General features: G+C 36.1%; 1 protein-coding gene across 1 annotated transcript in view; it reads right to left on the minus strand.

Annotated features, from left to right (window-relative positions):
* KIAA0930 (KIAA0930 ortholog) overlaps nucleotides 1-19,331 on the minus strand; it is a 2,167,533-nt gene that overhangs the window by 1,903,595 nt on the left and 244,607 nt on the right. The window contains exon 2 of the mRNA XM_044087231.1: nucleotides 860-1,008. Coding sequence (XP_043943166.1) covers nucleotides 860-1,008 — 149 coding nt within the window. The remainder of the gene's footprint in view (nucleotides 1-859; nucleotides 1,009-19,331) is intronic.

Genomic DNA, 19,331 nt, shown 5'->3' on the forward strand with positions numbered 1-19,331 from the left:
GTATTAATTTAGCTTAGAGTTCTTAAGGATTTGGAACAATATCGAGTTCAACATGTGGTGGGATCGTATTTCTTGTACCTGCAATGCTGCAAACCTTGGTTTACTGTGTCAAAATGAGGGGGGAAAACATGTAAGAAAAGATTTTCAGAAAAAATTAAGAATGATATATATTAATTGACAAAACACTAAAGAGAAAGTAATAATTCCCAACAAGTGTCACAAGAAAACAGAATTGTCAAAATGTCAACCAAAAGGCCAGAGGTAGAAATAAGAAGAAACTGAAAAATCTCCACCAAAAGTTTCAAAACTTAGCCAAAGGTACTATGAAAGAAATTAAGACACAACTGAGGCACAACAGCAAAAAGACTTGCTACTCATGTAGGCTGAAAACATCTCTAAGATGTCTTTATTAAGTGGCAAAAGAAATCTGGACAGGAGAATCACAGCTCTGCATAAGGGAATTGGGGAGGGACCAAAGTAACCTGGAAAATGTTAAGAACCAAGCTGTCGTAGAGCCCTCTGGCATTAGTCCAGCTCTTATAGAGGATGGACTTTCTCATACCAGACCTGATACAGTTCATAGGTAGTTACTAGGCTAATGGCCATAGGGCCTGTATAAGCCTAGCCAAAACCCAAAGCCATAAAGTTTGTCCCATTCTCATAACTAATCGATATATAAAATAACTATAAAATAATGCAGTACATATTACCTAAGTGGGTCATTTGAGTATACAAGACACTTCTCAATGGTGTACTTCAAAAAGTGTTGAAGAAGAAAATGAAAAGTCAACTGCTGGCTTAAATGCACTAAACTGATATCAAGAGAATTAATTTCTGCAAAATAAATGTATCAGCTTACCTTTTTCTCATTGCTACCATCTGTGATTACACAGGACAGTTTTCTTCGAACATAAAACAACATGTCATCTTGCCTGGGAGCCCATTTTTCCATAAAGTAGGTAGAAAACATCCAAGTCCAGAAAACTATTCGGTCATCTTTAAAACATCCTAATAGAAGTTAAAAATGAGAATCAGACACTATAATGTTTTTAATTGTGAATTTTACTGACCAAACAAAACTATGATAACAAGATTATTAGACTTGACTCTTAACAGTCTGGCTTTATGAAGGGCAAAGCCTGTTTACTGAATCTGACAAACTTCAAAAGGGTTACAGAGGCTGTGGATGGTGACCATATATTATACATAATAGAACATACACAGTATGATTCGCAGGTACCTTATCATAAAATATGAAAGTGACCATCAGTATCCCACAGAGCTGGATGCTGGGATCAATCCATTTTGGCCTTTACTTCTCAGATCTCCAAGCAGAGAGACAAAAACCTCAAGCTAACAATCTGCAGACAACTGTAAAGTGGGCATTGTTGCAAAAAAGTTTAGTATCGTCACTTTGACAGACAAGCCCTTCCCTCATCATACTGCAGGGGGAACACAACCCTACAAAATAAAAATACAGTCATGGACTTAGGAATTTGTACTGATCTCTTTGGGCACTGTGTGACAATGGTCATCAGGAAATCCTTTTATTTAGCATAGCTAATTACCAAAGGAATATTATCAAGGTCTGAAGAAGTAATGACACCCTCATGCTCATTACTGATCAAACCAATCACCAAGTACTATGTCTGACTTGGGATGCAGCTCATTAAACCTATCAAACAATTAGAAAGACCCCAAATGTTCCTAACCAAAAAGGTCACAGGCCTAAGGCTCCTGAGCTCTCAATAGAGGCTGGAAGCTTTATTCCTTTATTCAGTGTCTTATAGGTTTTTGAGGTGAGATCTAGGTCTCACTAACCCATTAGAAAGAAAGTTGTGCTAGACCACCTGCATCACATGAAGTCAAATGGCTCCACCAATACTAGAACCTTAATCTTCAACAGATAAATAAAACATTAAGGGGGGACAGGTTTATAACTCTACTCCCTCTAAACCTCTGGAATTAACCTCCCCTGCATGTTAAGCAGTGCACCTCACTAGCTTCCTTTAAACATAACCTAGATGACTGGATGGCTATTCACAAACTTAGTTGGGGACAGAATGGCATAACCCTCCTGGAGAAAGGTGCATCCTGAGGTAGAGTACTACCAAGCCATAAATGGTCATAAGACTCAATAGCCTTGGAAGTGTGTTTGCTGTTTACCTGCATTCCTATCGAAGAGAGTACTGAATTTTTACAGGCCTTTTTAACTATAAATGCTGATATGAGCAATGTGAATATCAGTTTTTGTTGTGCCATGGTTGATATTTTATTGGATAATATGTGATGGTGTTCATTACTAAATATTAAAAAGAAAATAATGTAAAAAATACAGAAACACACCATCCAGGGCAAACGTAGTACTGCTTAGATAATAAAAGCAAATAATAAACAAAGTCAGCAGCAGAGCAGTACCCGAACCATGCAGTCCATGAAATAAATCCACCATAAATTAAAAAACTGTTTTAATTCGAAGCTGGTAAGTGCTTTCACATAGGAGCTTCTTCAGACCATCAAACAAACAAATACTGGTCCCAATACATTTAAATAGTAAGAAAAAACAGACTGTATCAGCGAAATCAGAAAGCCACAAGGTCCACTCAGCGATATTTAGTCTAAATATCGCTGAGTGGACCTTGTGGCTTTCTGATTTCGCTGATACAGTCTGTTTTTTCTTGGTTTTTCTGGTTCAGCAACAGTTTGTTTTCAACATTTAAATAGTATATATGCACCAATCAGTTCATACTAATCAATTCATACTAAATTACTAGGATACCTGAAGGTTAGCAACAATCAGTGATTTAAGGCATGCATTCCTGTTCCTCTAAATGAACTTGTGATGTCTGGCAGAAAGTGCAGATGACTGCAGTTCTGCTTCTAGTGCTATTAGTACTCAGCTTCATTTTTCTACTATGTGACCTTGAGCAAGTCACTCAACCAGGCAGTGCTTTGCTGCAATTTGGAATTTGGGCTAGACTCCCTAAGGGTCTCATGGACTGCAGGATTAGCAACTTTGTAGGAACCTAGACCCCTATACCTTTTTTTCAGTACACATTACAGCTATCACAATACTGTTTCTGTGCTACGCTTCTTCAGTCTGTTATTAGCTATGGTGGCTGTGGGTTTCAGTAACCCTACTGGGTCATCAGATCTGACTCAGCCGCATTCACTGGATTTTAGGATCAGAGTTTCGAGCTCCCCCTCTCACATAATGCATCACACCTTCCCTAACTCCTTAGATCTTGTTTGCTACCATCCAGCACATATGTGGTCCACTAGTCTCCAGCTGGTTTAAGGGTTTGTAAGTTATGAATTTCAATATTTTTGCTTCCTTTTGGCATTTTTTAACTCCTCTAAATATAATACTTTTCTTGTGTTAAGCTACTTGTTATGTCCTTCCTGTAATTCCCTACCCACACTTAGTCAATAAGGGCATGAGGATCCCCTCCCCCTCACCTCCTTCTCTCACTCTTCGCTTTGCTATAAAAAAAAAAAAAAAAAAATATATATATATATATATATATATATATATATATATTCACACACACACACATATATACATACATACATACATGCATACATACATATATGTACATAGCTCTATCCTAGAACTAGTTTAGGTGTGCATGCTCCTGTGTGCGTGAGTATGTGGAGTGTTACTGTTGGCCTAGTTATGGCTGAGAAGCCAACATGTTTCATGAGATGCATCTCTTGTGGGTACAAAGTACCAAACTCAGATGCCCACAAGAGGTGTGTGCACTTGAATGCTGAGTGTGACATATGCATGGGATTTAATCCTTGCACCCTTTCTGATAGGAGTAATATGTTAATTTTAAGAGGTTTATTACCTTCTTCTGGGGCTCAAACCCCCTCCAAGCATTCAACCTCTAAAGAGCTCCAACCTTCCCTGGGGGCTTTGTCTTCTCAAGCTAAGAAAACATGCAAATTACTGGATCAGACTTCTTTGGATACCATGTAGACTAAAACTCTCCCTCAGATCCAACAGCCTCTTCAGATTCAGCAGTTTCCAGACTGGCAGATAAGTCTGTCCCTCGGATCCAATTGTCCTTGGATCCTAACACATTTGATCCCAGTGCAACCTTGGATCTGGCAAATATCACAATAATACAAAGCTCTTCCCTGGTCAAACCTCCCTCAGATCCTAAACCTTTGTATCCGAAGTCTCTGAGCCATACACCAGCTCAAAGCAAGCCAATGTCTCCAGCTTTGACCTCCTGGATCTCACCTTTACCAGCTAAATCTAGGCATTCATCAGTATCCTCCAGGTCAACTCAGGGCCTTTTTTAATCAAACACGTACAAGATGATGAGAAGCTTTCTCTAAGCTCAGATCCAAATGGGGATTTTGCCATCTCCATCCCATTCTGTATAAGTGACAACACCAATGCCAATGATTCAAGCTCCTCTTCCAATTCAACCTACAGTCTCAGAATTCCAGGATCTGGTTCCACTGAGAGAGTAGTCATTGGGTCCCAGAATATGCCTTACTTCAACTCCGTCTGTTTTCTAGACTGACTCTGTTCCAATACGTTTGGACCAGAGTGGGTCCCGAATCTGGGACATTGGTGCAGACTCCAGGGGTGGATAGCTTCAGGTACAACCTGGTCAGATCAGTCCATCTCCATGAGGGCCTTGGCCTTTGATAGCTTGGGCCTGGCTCTGTCTGGAGGCTTCATTTCTGGGGTGGACTCCACTCTTTCTCCTCCAGTGGCTTTGGCTCTGAGGGAGGAGAGGAGAGTTTCCCCTGGTTCATCAGCCTTCCAGGTAGCAGAGAGGGCCTTCTGTAGACCAAGAGGTGCAACTCCCCATCCTCCAGATCCTATATAATCGTCATCTCATCTGAGCTCTGATTCCACCCATCCTGCCATTGGTAAGCTCCCCCAGGTAAGCCATCCAGACTTCTTCCCCGGAGGGAGACCTCGCTTCATCAGAGTCTTCCCATAACCATCCCACAGAGGAGGTTCATCAGCAGAAAAAGTGCAAGAGGAGGTACGTGGACTCTCCCTTGCTGTCTTTAACCAAGGACACTGATTTTGGTGAAGGAGAAGGATTCCCCCGATCTCCACAGATGCTGTCTCCATCGGAGACATCCTTGAACTCCTGAAGCAAAAAAAAGTGGCTGGTCTTCCCAAAATCCTTCTTCCGAGGAGTCAGTGTTTCTGGAGGCTTTTTTGGGGGGCCCATCTACATGGGTCTATATTAGAACACCGAACATTCAAAATGTCAAGTCTTCTAATATCGAACCCTACCAATCAAAAATACTAAACATCGAACATTCAGAACAGCAAATTTTTTCCTAGGGAAATTTGCTGTTCCAAAACACATACACATACACACAACACAAACACACCAAACAAACAGCAATCCACACACATACACCTAACCTCTTACACCTAACCCTACACTAAACTATACACACACACCACTAACTATCCACTTACCTTAATCCAAACCCTAACCCTAAGGTCAGTCACTATCACTCACTCACCCGCGCCCTAACCCTAACTCACCTAACCTGCCCTAACCCTCATGTCCACACAATCGCACACATACCTAACCCACGCCCTAACCCTAACTCACCTAACCCTCATGTCCACACAATCGCACACATACCTAACCCGCACTCAATCGCACACTTACCTGAAGCCAGCCCGTAACTTTCCACCAGAGCGCTGAAAATACCGAAGCAACAGAAACAGACAACCAAATTCTTTCCCTAGGAAAGAATTTGGTTTTCTGCTTCTTCGATATTTTCGCTGAAAATGGGTCGATATTAGAACACTCAACATTTTAAATGTTCGGTGTTCTAATATAGACCCTATCTACATCATGGGTGATTTCCCCAGTGGACAAGCTTATTGATCTAGTTTCCCACTGGGCACAGAGGGAACCAGATACAGTTGAGCCAATTCCCAAGCCTCCTGACAAATTCTTGAGTCCCCCTTCTGATTGGTTATACTGGTACAAGGGCATCACAGTAATGCCATTATGGTGTCAGCAGCCACAAAAAAGGACTTTGCCAAGGAGAGCTTCTCTGTTCATCCCCTGAACAAGGAGTCTCAGGCCTTGGACAAATACAGAAAGAGTGTGTATGCCTCAACTACCTTCGTGTTGAGAGCTTTAAACTACCTGTTACATTTTACATGTCTGCAGAAAGATCTAGTCAAGGAGCTAACCAACTCTCTGAAAGAGACCTTGTCAGAGGGAAAACCCTGACCAGTTTCTCCCCAATTGACAGCTCTTTCTTCCCTGGCAAATTCCTCAATGAGGCTGTTCTTGCACTCTGCGGAAGGCACCTCATGAGCAGCCGGTACAGGCATAGCTATAAGAAAACATGTCTGGATGCAGTTTTGAAACTTTGTGGCACCCTTCAAGGCGTCATTCATTAATGACCCTTTTGATGGCTCCTTCATGTTTGGACTATTGGTGAAAGAAATGCTTACTCACAGAGAGAAAGATGGAAAGACCTTGTCTGCTGTAGGGATCAAGTTTTTGGTTCAGAAAATCTCAAGGTCCTTTCCAGGACTTGCACTGGGTTACCTCTTCCAGAGGCAGAGGAGGAGGTTTCAATGGTAGACACTGTCCCAGAGGTGGGGGGTCCACAGAATCAGGGCTTTAGGGAACCATTTACCAATAAGCCCTATCAGTGCTCCTGAAGTGCTGCCTAACTGCCCACCTCTGGAGGCAGTCAGGGACATCTATTCTTGCACCTAAATGCCTGGACAAAAATCACAAACAACAACTAGGTGCTAAAAATATCCAGAGGTTATTACATTCCCTTTTTCCCTTCACCTCCAAGTCCCACAAGGTTACACCCTGCTCTGCCACCCAGTAAGAGGTAGTCCGCTCAATGAGAAGTTCAAAAACTTCTAGAGAAAAGAATCATCCAAGAGGTCCCAACTGAACAAGTAAGATGCAAAACTTATTCTCGCTTCTTTCTGGTGCCAAATAAAACAGGAAACCCAAAAACAATTTTGGATCTCAGCAACCTCAACTTCTATTTCAAGAAGTTGAAGTTCAGAATGGTTACGGTTCAGTCCATTCTGCTGTTTCTATGCAAGGATGATTGGATGTGCTCTATAGATCTCCAGGACGCTTATCATCACCTGAGGCTGAAAGGATTCTTACTGCATCATCTAGGCATCAACTGATTCAGGTCATGGATTACGTGCTACAGATCTTCAACTCCCTGGAAATTTCAGTAAACTTGACGAAATCACCTGGATTCCTGTGCAGAACCTTGAGTTTATAGGAACATGACTGAACACTTCCACTCAAGTAGCTTCCCTACCTCTACATCACATAACTTCTCTGAGGCAGCAAGTCCAGGACTTACTGCATCTTACATCCTCTCCAGCACAGGTAGTTCTGAGAAAGTTGGATTCTATGCCAGTGGCCATCATTCTAGTTCCCTTAGCAAGATAATTTATGCGAGTTCTACAATGGACCCTAGCTGTTCAATGGTCCACTCTGTACCAACCCCTATCTGCTCTTATCCAACCAACTCAGATCTGCAGAAGGAATCTCCAATGGTGGATGTAGTCAAATGACCTATCGTTAGGCAGGCCATTTTCTCCTCCCTCTCTAATAGCCGCAGTAAACATGGATCCTTCCCTAGTGGGATGGGTGGGGGCATTAATAGGGAAAGATGGTCCAGAGCACGTGGTCTCAGCGCAACATCAACCACCTATCAATGTCCTAGAGATGAGACCAGTCCTTCTAATGTCGCTCTTTCAGGACACTCTCCCTGTAGAGATGACTGCAATTCATACAGACATGTCAGTGGTCTGGTATGTAAACAAACAAGGAGGAACCAGATCTTAACCAATATGCACAGAGACCCTGAGAGTTTGGAAATGGGTGATCTTTTCCAGCCGCTTTCTAATTCCAAGGCACATACTCAGGAAAACCAACATGCTAGCAGACAGTCACAGCAGGTTCATTATGACCCCCCTCAAAAGTGGTACCTCAGTCAAGCAGCAGCGAACCAAATTTTCAGCCATTGGGGCCAACCTTGCTGCAATCGTTTTCCGTCTTCCCAAAACAACAAATGCAGCAAGTACTTTGCTCTGATCCAAAAGGGGATTCTCCAAGGGATGTTATAGACCATGACTGGCCCCTAGATCTCCTTTACGCTTACCCCCACTTCCCTTGATCCTGACGTTTCTACAAAAAGCCAGCAGGCTAAAGTGCTCAGTGATCCACATTGCCTTGTCAGGTATGGTTCCTCTTCCTATGGTCTCACCTGAAGTATCCCCCCATGAATACTGGATCCCAGTCAGGACCTCATCTCCCATCCATCAGAGCACTGAAAACCAATCTCCACACTCTCAAGCTAACCGCACAGTTTCTCCACTTCCAGTGATTATAAGAAAGTCCAGGCTAGCTTCCCCAGTCTGTGACATAATCTTGGCCTCACAGAAAAGGTCTACAACAGTAAACAGAGAAGATTTACAATTTGGGGATCAAAGGAGAATATTGATCCATTTACAGCTCCTACATCAACTAATCTCCTTTTTTTGAGTTCACTTTTTCATGACAGAGCCAGTCTCTCTAGCATTAAGCTACAGCTGGCCGCCACTTCTAATTTTCATTCAGGAAAGGGATCTTCCTCTATTTCTTCATCAAAGTTATGCAAAGCTTTTATGAGGGGTATTTTTCTGCTAAGGCCTCCAATAAAAGGTCCTTCTCCTCCTTAGGACCTTACAATTGTCCGTCAAGGCCGCACTCAAAAAACCTTTTGAACCAGAAGATAGTTGTGACTTGAAATTTCTTTCATGGAAGGTGATTTTCTTGGTAGCTATCATGTCAGCCAATACAGTATCTAAACTGCAAGCCTAGTCAGCCAAACCTCCTTATATCAATTTTCATAAAGACAAAGTTTCCCCAAAAGCTAATCCATCTTTTATGCTTAAAGTTGCAACAGAATCCAACATTAACCAGTCCATTCAGTTACCAGTTTTCTTTCCAAATTATACATGTTGCATCTTTTTGATGTTCATGGACAGTTACGTTTCTATCTGCACAGGACAAAGATGCACAGAAAATCTGATCAACTCTTCACATCCTTTTCTACTAACCATTTGGGACAAGCAGTATCCAAGATTACTCTGGCTAAATGGATAACGGTTTGTACTTCTTCCATTTACTCACAATAAGGGGTTGAATTGCTTTGTCCACCTAAAGTTCACTCTACTAGATCTATGGCCACTTCAGCTTTTTCTGCTAGAACATCTATTGACAAAATATGTGCTGCAGCCACTTGGTCTAAGACTCATACATTTATTTCTCATTATAAACTGGACATTATCTCCAGAAGCAGGGCATCCTCCAGCTTGAAAGTGCATATCCTTCCGTAGAGGCCATCCAGGAGTTATTTAGCTGAAGACTCTAACCCAATAGTGATGAAGAATGAAAAAGACAACATCAGATATAGAAGTTATATACTTACCATAACTTGGCATCTGTTTTGTCCATCGTCATTCTTCCTCACATCCCACCAATCCATCCATCCCCCATGCCCTGGTATCTTCAAGAAATTACCAAGAGGAATTTGGAACCCATAGGTTCATGGTTTGAGCTTCAGAATCTCTTGTTCTGTTCTACTTCTTCTGGCTGTATAACTATTTGGGCAGCAAACTTGATCTAAGGAGTTAGGGAAGGTATGATGCATTATGGGAAAGGGAGGAGCTCGAGACTCAGATCCTAAAGTCTAGTGAATGGGGCAGAGTTGGATCCGAAGATCCAACATGAGGAAGAATGAAAATGGGCAACACAGATGCCAAGTTATGGTAAGTACATAACTTCTACTTTCTGCAGGTGTCTTTTCAAGCTCCATTCCATTTTCAGCCCAATTCCCCAAAGTTGACTATATGAAATTATGTCATCAATGATATTCTCTTGCTCATGTACTCATTAACATTTGTTTTTCATCTGTGTATGTTTTGCCATTTGCATGGTTTCCCAGTTTACTGTCTGTGTAGTAATCATCGCTTGGTAAATGATATGCATAGCTACTTTAGGAATGCTAACATCTACTTAACAGGGACAGTCTTTTGATCATTGACTAATGCTTTTCTAACCCTGGCAAACTTCACAGTCATCAGACTAGAAAACAACAGTTTGGTGACCAATATAAATGCAGGCAATGCTGATGAGACAAGCAAAAATGTCAAATAAAGATGCTCCATTCACAATAGGTTACACATATGTCTGCATTTTCCCTTGTAAAATGGTAAAAAAGGTACAGCACAAATTCAAGAATATCTGCTCATCATCTATTTTCTCCACCAACTGCACAGTCTTAAGAAGCATGGTATGCTGTTACTGCACTTAATATTTTTATGAAGCACTATCATGTATTTTTTCAAGCCCATTTTCTCCCAGTGTTGCACAGGAACTGCTGCATCATAATCACATATTTTCTTTTTTTTTTTCAAAACAGGTTTATTGTTTTAACATATAAGAGAAATATCATAACAATTTTATACAAGTAATTAAAAATAGGTATTATTATAATATTCAACAAAACAACTAAAGTATTTACAAAGACATCCACTACAATCAGATCAATTAATTAAACTAAAATACCATGCTATTGAAATTAAAATTTTTTTAACAAATTTTGTAAATTATCCCATACAATAAAATAAGATGTTTTTCTGTTTGTTCTAGTCCTAATTGTGTTTATTTCCATATGGCACACTATATTCATAACATTTTTAAATTCATTGAACGAAGAAGGTGTATCTGAAATCCAATTTCTAGTTATTATTTTCCTAGCCACTGCTAGAATAGACCATAACAAGGGAAGCTTAACCTTTTTAACACTTTGAGGTACAGGTGTGTTGAATAATATAAGAGATTTAGAAATAATGAAATTATCTGTAAAAGAGCCTGCAAAAATTCATTAATTGACTTCCAGTATTCTTTCAATTTTATACAGTCATAAAACATATGAGCCCAGTCAGCATTAATTTCTACATTACATCTCTTACATAGATTATCTTTATTATTTATTTTATTCATCATCAAAGGTGTATAAAAAGATCTATGTAAAAATTTCCATGTATAAAGTCTCCAGACAATGGAAGACGTAGTTCTATAAGCAGATTCCAATATATATTGTTTATCTTGTTGATTTGGTGGGTCCCCATTAATAGAAGTGAAATAATTCCAGTATGAATATACACTGTAAAAAGTTTCTTGTCTGATAACTTTATGTATGTATGAAAGTTTACCTTTATCAGAAACTTTATGTTGTAAATTTAATATCAAGTAATCAATCAGTGTTGGAATAGATTCTTTAACAGTTATAGACATTAAATCTATTTTATTAATGAGATGTTGTCTAAAGGTCTGAACCTCTAACCAGCAAGTTTCTCTTAGATCAAATTCTTGTTTTAAGAAATCTAGATTTTTAACTTTATTATCAGATATCAACTGATACCAGTACTTTAGATCATTATCTATAGCTAAATGAGTTCCTGCAGAAGTAGATGACAAAAGCATACCCTGAGTATACATTACAGGAAATACAATAAAATTCCATTCCCTATAATTAGGGTGCATGAATATAAAGTTACGATAACTAATAATAATATTTAATGGGTAACAAACCATATGTTTAGGTGTAATAGGTGAAGTACAAAATTCCTTTAGTAACCATAACATGGAGTTATTTACAATCATATTTTTATGTGTTAAGGAGATTTTCATGAAGTGTATACTAATTAGCTCCCAATAATCTTTCCATTTTGTGACATATGACTGATCTATTAATAAAGTAATAACTTTTACAATAGAAGAGATAGTATATAAATTAAAGTCTGGAAAAGAAATACCCCCTTGAGACCAGCCATTAGTATGTTTCTTTAATGCAATCCTAGGTCTATTAGGTGCCCATAAGAAATTTAACATTAGTGTGTTCAGTTTCTTGATAATTATTTTTGTAGGTGGAAGTATTATTGATTGTATTAAGTATAAAATCTTGGGGAATATTATCATTTTGATAATTGTAAGTCTCTCCTCCATAGTAAAAAACATATTATTCCAGGTATTAAAAAGATTTTGTATATTAAGAAAACAGGTATTATAATTATTATATATAATAGATTTAATATCTTTAGATAGTATTATACCTAAATAAGTTATCTGACCTGAATTGGGTACATATTTAGTAAAATCACTAATGAGAATATTTGTTCGTGTATATATAGGTAGTATTTTAGCTTTTTCTTCATTGAATATTAAACCAGAAATACTTTTAAAATTCATCATGTTATCAAATAGAGACTGTATAGAAGAATTAGATCCTGCTGATGTAATTAGAACATCATCTGCAAAAAGTTGAATTTTGGATGTTGTATTTTCATCTATTTCAAAACCCTCTATGTCAGTACTGTTTCTGATCAAATTAGCCCAAGGCTCCATTACTAAAGTGAATAATAGTGGAGAAAGTGGACATCCTTGTTTTGTACCTTTAAGAATGGGTATTTTTTGTGAAATATATGTTCCTACCTTAATATAAGCCAACGTTCCTTTGTATAAATGTTCAATTAGATTTACAAATGCATCCGAGAAGTTTGTGCACTTCATTAAGGTAAACAGATAGTCCCAACTTACTGAATCAAATGCTGAACTTATATCAAGACTAATAAGTGTTAAATCTTTCTTTTTCCTATTTGCAAAATCTATTAATGTTAAAGTTCTTCTTATATTATCAAAAGTATTTCTATTTACAATGAAGCCTGTCTGATCTATATCTATAATGCCGAATGATTGTCTTCAATCTATCAGCAAAGATATTCATAAACATTTTATAATCAACATTAAGTAATGAGATGGGCCGATATGAAGAACATCTAGTTGGATCTTTATTAGGTTTTAAAATTGGCGAAATAAATGTATATTGCCAAGATGGGGGGGTTATTAACTCAGTTTGGGCCAAAATAAAAACCTTATGTATTAATGAATATGTATTTTTAGAAAGGATTTTATATATCTCTGGTATAATACCATCATTACCCGGTGCTTTGTTTGATTTAAGCTTATTTATTTGTGAAATAACTTCTGTATATGAAATACTCTTGTCCAATAGTTTAATCTGTTGTTTATTAAGCTTTTATTCATATTTGTGGTTATAAACTCCTTTATTTTATCTTTAGGTTCCATGTTAATATTATTATGGTTAATTTTGTGAAAGTGATTTCTAAATTCATCTAGTATTTCTGGTATACTAGAAACATTCTTCTTTTCCTTAGAGAAAAGATTTCTTTGATATGGTTTTGTTTATTCAACCTTTTGTTTTATTTTTAAGTCTATGTAAGTATTTGGGGCTTATTGAATAAGACAAAACTTGTATTCTCTAAAGTTATTTTAACTTTATGAGTTAAAATTTCTTTGTATTTCTCATTTAGTTTGTTTATTTCTTCAATAACTTTCTTGTCCATAATATTTTCTTTATTATTATGTTTATAAGAGTCTAATTTACTTTGAATATCTAACAATTCCTTATCCCAAGATTTCCTTTTATTATTATACCATCTGATACTTTGTCCATATAGATATGATTTTAAGGCATCCCAAACATAAACAATGGAGACTTCAGGAGTGTTATTTATGTCTAAAAATGTTTTACTTCTGAAAGTATATATTCTTTATAGTCTTTTAGTTGAGTTAAGTATGCTGGTATCCTTTTGATCTGAACATTATGAGTATTTTTTATCATGAATTCAAAACAATTGAATTATGATCAGATATAGGACATGAAATGATTTTGGAATTAATTAAATCTGTTACCATCTGGTTAGAAATAAAGACCCTATCTATTTTTGAATAAGTTTTGTATCTGTTAGAAAAAAGGTGTATGGTAATGATTTTGAATCTATCTGATTATTAATATCATTCAAATGATAAGAATTAGCAAAATCCTTTAAATGTTTTGCATTAGATGTAATTCTTCTCTTTCCTATAGTGGTAGTATCACTTTCATGTAGTATACAATTAAAGTCACCAGCTAAAATAATATCTCCTATAGAGAATGATATGATCTTATCAAGATGATGTTTCACTGTATTAATACCAATTCCAGGTATCCAATATACATTAATTAAAGTGCAAGTCTTCCCATTAATTTGTATTGTAACCATACAAAACATTCCTTTGTCATCCTGATAAGACTTAATGGTTTTAGGAATGGGCATACTTTTATTCCATAAAATAGCCACTCCTCTTTTTTCTGAGTGTGCTCTGAACTAACCAATACTGTATATTTGTTTGTGGCTAGTTTATCAATATCTTTTTCAAGAGATGGGTTTCTTGTAGGAAGACTAAGTTGGCCTTATGTAAATTAATGTATCTTATTAGGCTTGCCCTTTTACATGGATTATTCAATCCATTAATGTTTAAAGAAATTCCTTTTAAAGATGTCATTTGGCATTTTTAAAACTTAAGAATCTTATGATCAAAATAACAAATAAGATAAGTAATGTTACATCTCCTCCTTTAGGTGTACCTTTAAATATAGCTGTATTTATTGAATCTCTTATGGGATTTCAGATAGGATTCAATTTTGTTTGTAGTGACAATGAATGTACAAAATATATTGTGGATGTCAAAACTATATACAAATAACAATGAACAAGTGAAAATAATGTAAGGATTAAACCTTGCATCCAGCCTGGAGTTGTAAACTCCAACTTAGAGTAGTATTTACCACTCAAGTTAACCCCTACCCTAAGCAGCAGTCGTCAGCTACCACCTTATCAATTTAATACTAGTTATATTTAACTGAAGTTAACAGTTTTCAATTCAATTATCTAGCAAGACAAGACTACACATTTGGTAAAACAGCATCATATAAACTAAAATAAACCTTTTTTTTTTTTTTTTTTTAAAACTGTTCATACTACTATATACATCCATGTAATATAAAACACTTGTATGCAAATAGCATTCAAATAATCTTGATGTTAGAAATCAAGAGGAGAGAAAAATAAGTTCGAACATTCATTTAAATCAAAAACTTTGGCTAATATGATTCAGACATTACATATATTAGGATGCATCTATTTTCTGTCATGTAAATACAGTTAACAGCTTCCAAAAAAAACCTTGAATTGCTTGTATATGAGCATTTACTCAAACTCATTATTGCCAATAGAATAAAATATTGTATTCATAGAAATTGTTATAAATCATACTTCATAGTTAAGCAGATTCTCAGAAACATTTATATACATATCTACATACACACACACACACACACACACACACACACACATATATATATATATATATACATACATACATACACACACATATACACATATACATATATATATATATATATATATATATATATATACACACATGCATACACACACATACACATACACACACACATACATATACATATATATATATATATATCTGATCTCACTGAGTTGTATCTTTACTGAGCACCATCTTACATTGCTGTCCCTTCAATAAATCTGTCTGCTTTATACAAAATAATGCACAGCAAACACATTTTAGTAACCAGATTTTACAAACATGCTATACTACTGCTTTAAAATATATCACATGACAATTTCTTCCAGTATAGAGTTATAAAATTATTTATGCTTGTCAATCAGATGAATTAAATGAGTTATAGTAATGTATATGTTTGGGACATAGGTTTTTAACGCATATTATTAATCTGCTATTCCTGTATCTGTGATGTGTCAGTGTGATATCTAGGTCAAAGGTGAGACCAGCTGCTTTCAGCTTGTCTGTGAGAATTCTGAGAGTGGAAGCTTTTGAAGTAGCTCATGGACACTGTGCATGAGACAGCCCACATCCCAGATTGTCTCTCTTAACATTTTGGCGGGAAACTTATTAAAAACTAGTGACAAACATTCATTTAGCAGCGTAAATGCATCTAAACATGACAAAACCTTCACAATGCATTCTACAGGTTATTACAGACTCTATGTAAGTGAAATCAAGCCCAAAATTATTAATAAGTAACAAAACTCAACATTTTTGTCCCAACTCAACTCCTATGCAAATCTTATTATTTACTGTGTCTATATGATCAAAAGCATTGCTATATATTAATAAAGAAAAGAAAAGAGAGTAGAAAGTAAAAGGGTGTAAGGCAGAAATAAAAAAAAAAAATGTAAGAGAAAGCTATAAGAAGTATATACAATAGAATGTTACTTACTGTTTATATTAATAGAGTTAAAAATAAAACATATTATTTACTATTATTTAGTTCTAATTATTATTGGTTAAAGCATGACAGATTATTTACAAACAAGCATAAGCAGTGTAATCAAGAAAGTATAATTAGGAATAGCATTTGAAGAACATATAAACTTTTAAAGGAAAAAAAATGTATCAAATTACTGACCTTATTTTTCCTCTTCAGAAAGAGAAACAAGTTAAATCACAGCTTGCCATTAAATCTCCAGATATTTTGACTAGTTATGAAACAAAACATTTCTTTGCACACAGAGAATAACTTTGATTAAATCTTTTTCAAAATATTTGTTGCTTCTTGGAAATGCAGGAACTATATTTAAAAAGATTAATAATAAAATAAAATGATGAGGGAGGAAAAAAAAAAACATTGTACAAATCATTTGTTTTTTAGTCTCTTCTTCTTCTCTGAAGTCTTCCACGAAGTTTCAGTTGCCAGTCTCTTTAACGAAGGACTAGCCCATTCCATTTCTTCTATTTTTTCCAAAATCTTATTTTTTTTGATAAACAGTAAAGCAGAGTCTAACTCATCGAAAATTTTAGGACCATCAGGAAGGAAGATTTTAAGCTTGGCAGGAAACAGAAGGTATGTTTTAAACTGTGCTTTTTTAAGCTCCCTTATTAGTGGCAGAAAAACTTTTCTTTTAGCTAATACCATGGAAGAATAACCATTGTCAAAACGCACAGTTTCATTAATCTTAACAGGAGCTTTAGTCCAAGCAGATTTGAGAACCATCTCTTTATCAAAAGATGATAGAAATCTAACTATAACTGATCTAGGATAGTTTTTGTTAGAGTTAGTATTAGCTATAGATCTATGTGCTCTTTCAATACCAAAAGAGAATGCTTCTGGTAAATCTAAAGTTTTAGGGAGCCATGTTGTTAAAAAAGAAGTAATATTGTTACCTTCAATATTTTCTGGCAGTCCAAAAATCCTAATGTTATTGCGCCTAGATCTATTTTCCAGGTCATCCAGCTTTGTTTGTAAATGTGTATTTTGTTTCAGCAGAAACTCAATGTTGATTTCCTCTTCTTGTATTCTATTTTCCATGTCATTCACAGCTTCTTCTATGCCTGTCATCTGGATCTTCTGTTGTTGCAGGTCCATATGTAACAAGTCTATTTGTTTTGTAGTTTTTTCTATGAAAGTGTCTATTTTAGTATCCACTTTATCCATCTTAGCAGTAAGTTGCTGGACTATAATTATCAGAGACTGAAGTTCTTTCTTGATGCTGGAGTCTTGAGAATTTGTCTTACTGGAACTCATTTCAGACTGATAAACTGACAGGAAAATTTCCAAAGTAATTTCTGACAGGAATATTATTAAGATTTCCTTTCTTTTTTAGATATAGTTCAAGAACTATATAAAACAAACATATTTAGAAAGAAAATTACTTCAAGAATTAATTTTTTAAGTAATTAATTCCTGTCAATATAATGAAATTGGTGGAGCTGAAGAAATCTGCTGCTATCCTGTGTTCATAATTTAATAAAGGTACCAAAAGCACATTAACGCCAAAAACACTCCACACTGCGTTTTCATTTTCAGATAACTTCATCAGATCACATAAAACATATTTTTTTTGCACAGGTTTCTTCCTATAGATGGCGCCATAGTACTAGTTTTATGCATGTATTTTCTATTAGTGATTTATATTTAATTTTTTATTTAATATTGTTGATAATCTATAAGTATACATATATATTTATGTTTAAGTTCTCATATTATGTCACAGATTTTTTATCTTGATGTAAAACTTATTATCTCAGATCTTATTTTGATCAGTAGATTTCCTTGTTGAAAGTCTATATACATATATATTTTCCTAAGGGAGTAGTTGTGAGTAATTAATTGTCAGTTAATTAATTGGGCAATTATATTAATGGTATTTAAGGGCTTAGCATAGTGTGTTTTATGTGATCTGATGAAGTTATCTGAAAACGAAAACGCAGTGTGGAGTGTTTTTGGCGTTTATGTGCTTTTGGTACCTTTATTAAATTTTGAACTTCAGTCTGCAGCCTGATTTCCTTCAAGTGCTTTTTATTTGGATTCGTGGTTTTTCTGGCACTTGAGCATATTCTTTTTTTGTTTAGTATCCTGTGTTCATCCTTGGCCACGCTCTCTAATCACATATTTTCTGATCTATGTGGGGTTTTTTTTTGTCTTCACATTCATTTCATATGTCAATTGTTTTCTTTACTTATGTAAATTTGTCAGAAGAGGTGACAACTGTCTTTGAACCACTGACTGATCTAATTGCTTTGTTTTGCTATGAAAGGCATGGCTACATTGGAATCAGCTGTGAATCCATGTATGTTCTCATCCAATCTGCAATAAAGACAGTGGAAAACAATTTCACACCTATCTGTCTTTTTTATGGCAGCTGCTGAGCTCCTGACATCAGAAGCACTAACTGCCCTATAAAACTGTCAGCAGTACCTGACAACGTAAACTACAAATATCTGTGCGTCTGTGGTATGTCACACATGCATAGGCAAATTCCTCTGCAAAGTATATGATGAAGTTCCGGAAAATTAAAGAAATGAAAGCACTCACTATATCTTACTACTGGTTGGCCTAAGGTTCCGATTTTTTTTCTTTTTCCTCTGCAAAGTATGTCAGTTCAGCTTAAAAAAAAGTGGTGTGTGTGTGTGGGGGGGGGACTTTCCATGCCTTCCATTACATGGTAAGGAAATGAAAGTTTTTTTAAAGTACAAGAAGTTTTCTGGTACCTACACAACCCTGGAACTATAGTGTAGGGAGAAAGGCAACCCAAGGATTGAGTTGAACTTTAGGAGAAGGTGGAGTTTCCCTTTAATAAATAAGGGAGTATTCTCACAAACACACGGGAGATCTAAAGCAACACCAGGAGTTAAGGTTAGACTAAGACCTTACAGAGTACCAGAGTTACGAAAACAATGAGTAACAGAAGTTGCTCAAATTAAGCATGATGGAACAGTCACAGAGTTACTAAAGCAGCACATAATGCTGCAACCTAAACCAGATACAAATCTCAGACTCTGTGATGGATTTAAGAAGCCAAACAGTTTGATGGCTGT

Source organism: Protopterus annectens, chromosome 11.part0, assembly GCF_019279795.1.
Source record: "Protopterus annectens isolate FY-2018-M chromosome 11.part0, PAN1.0, whole genome shotgun sequence".
NCBI classification, from domain to species: domain Eukaryota; kingdom Metazoa; phylum Chordata; order Ceratodontiformes; family Protopteridae; genus Protopterus; species Protopterus annectens.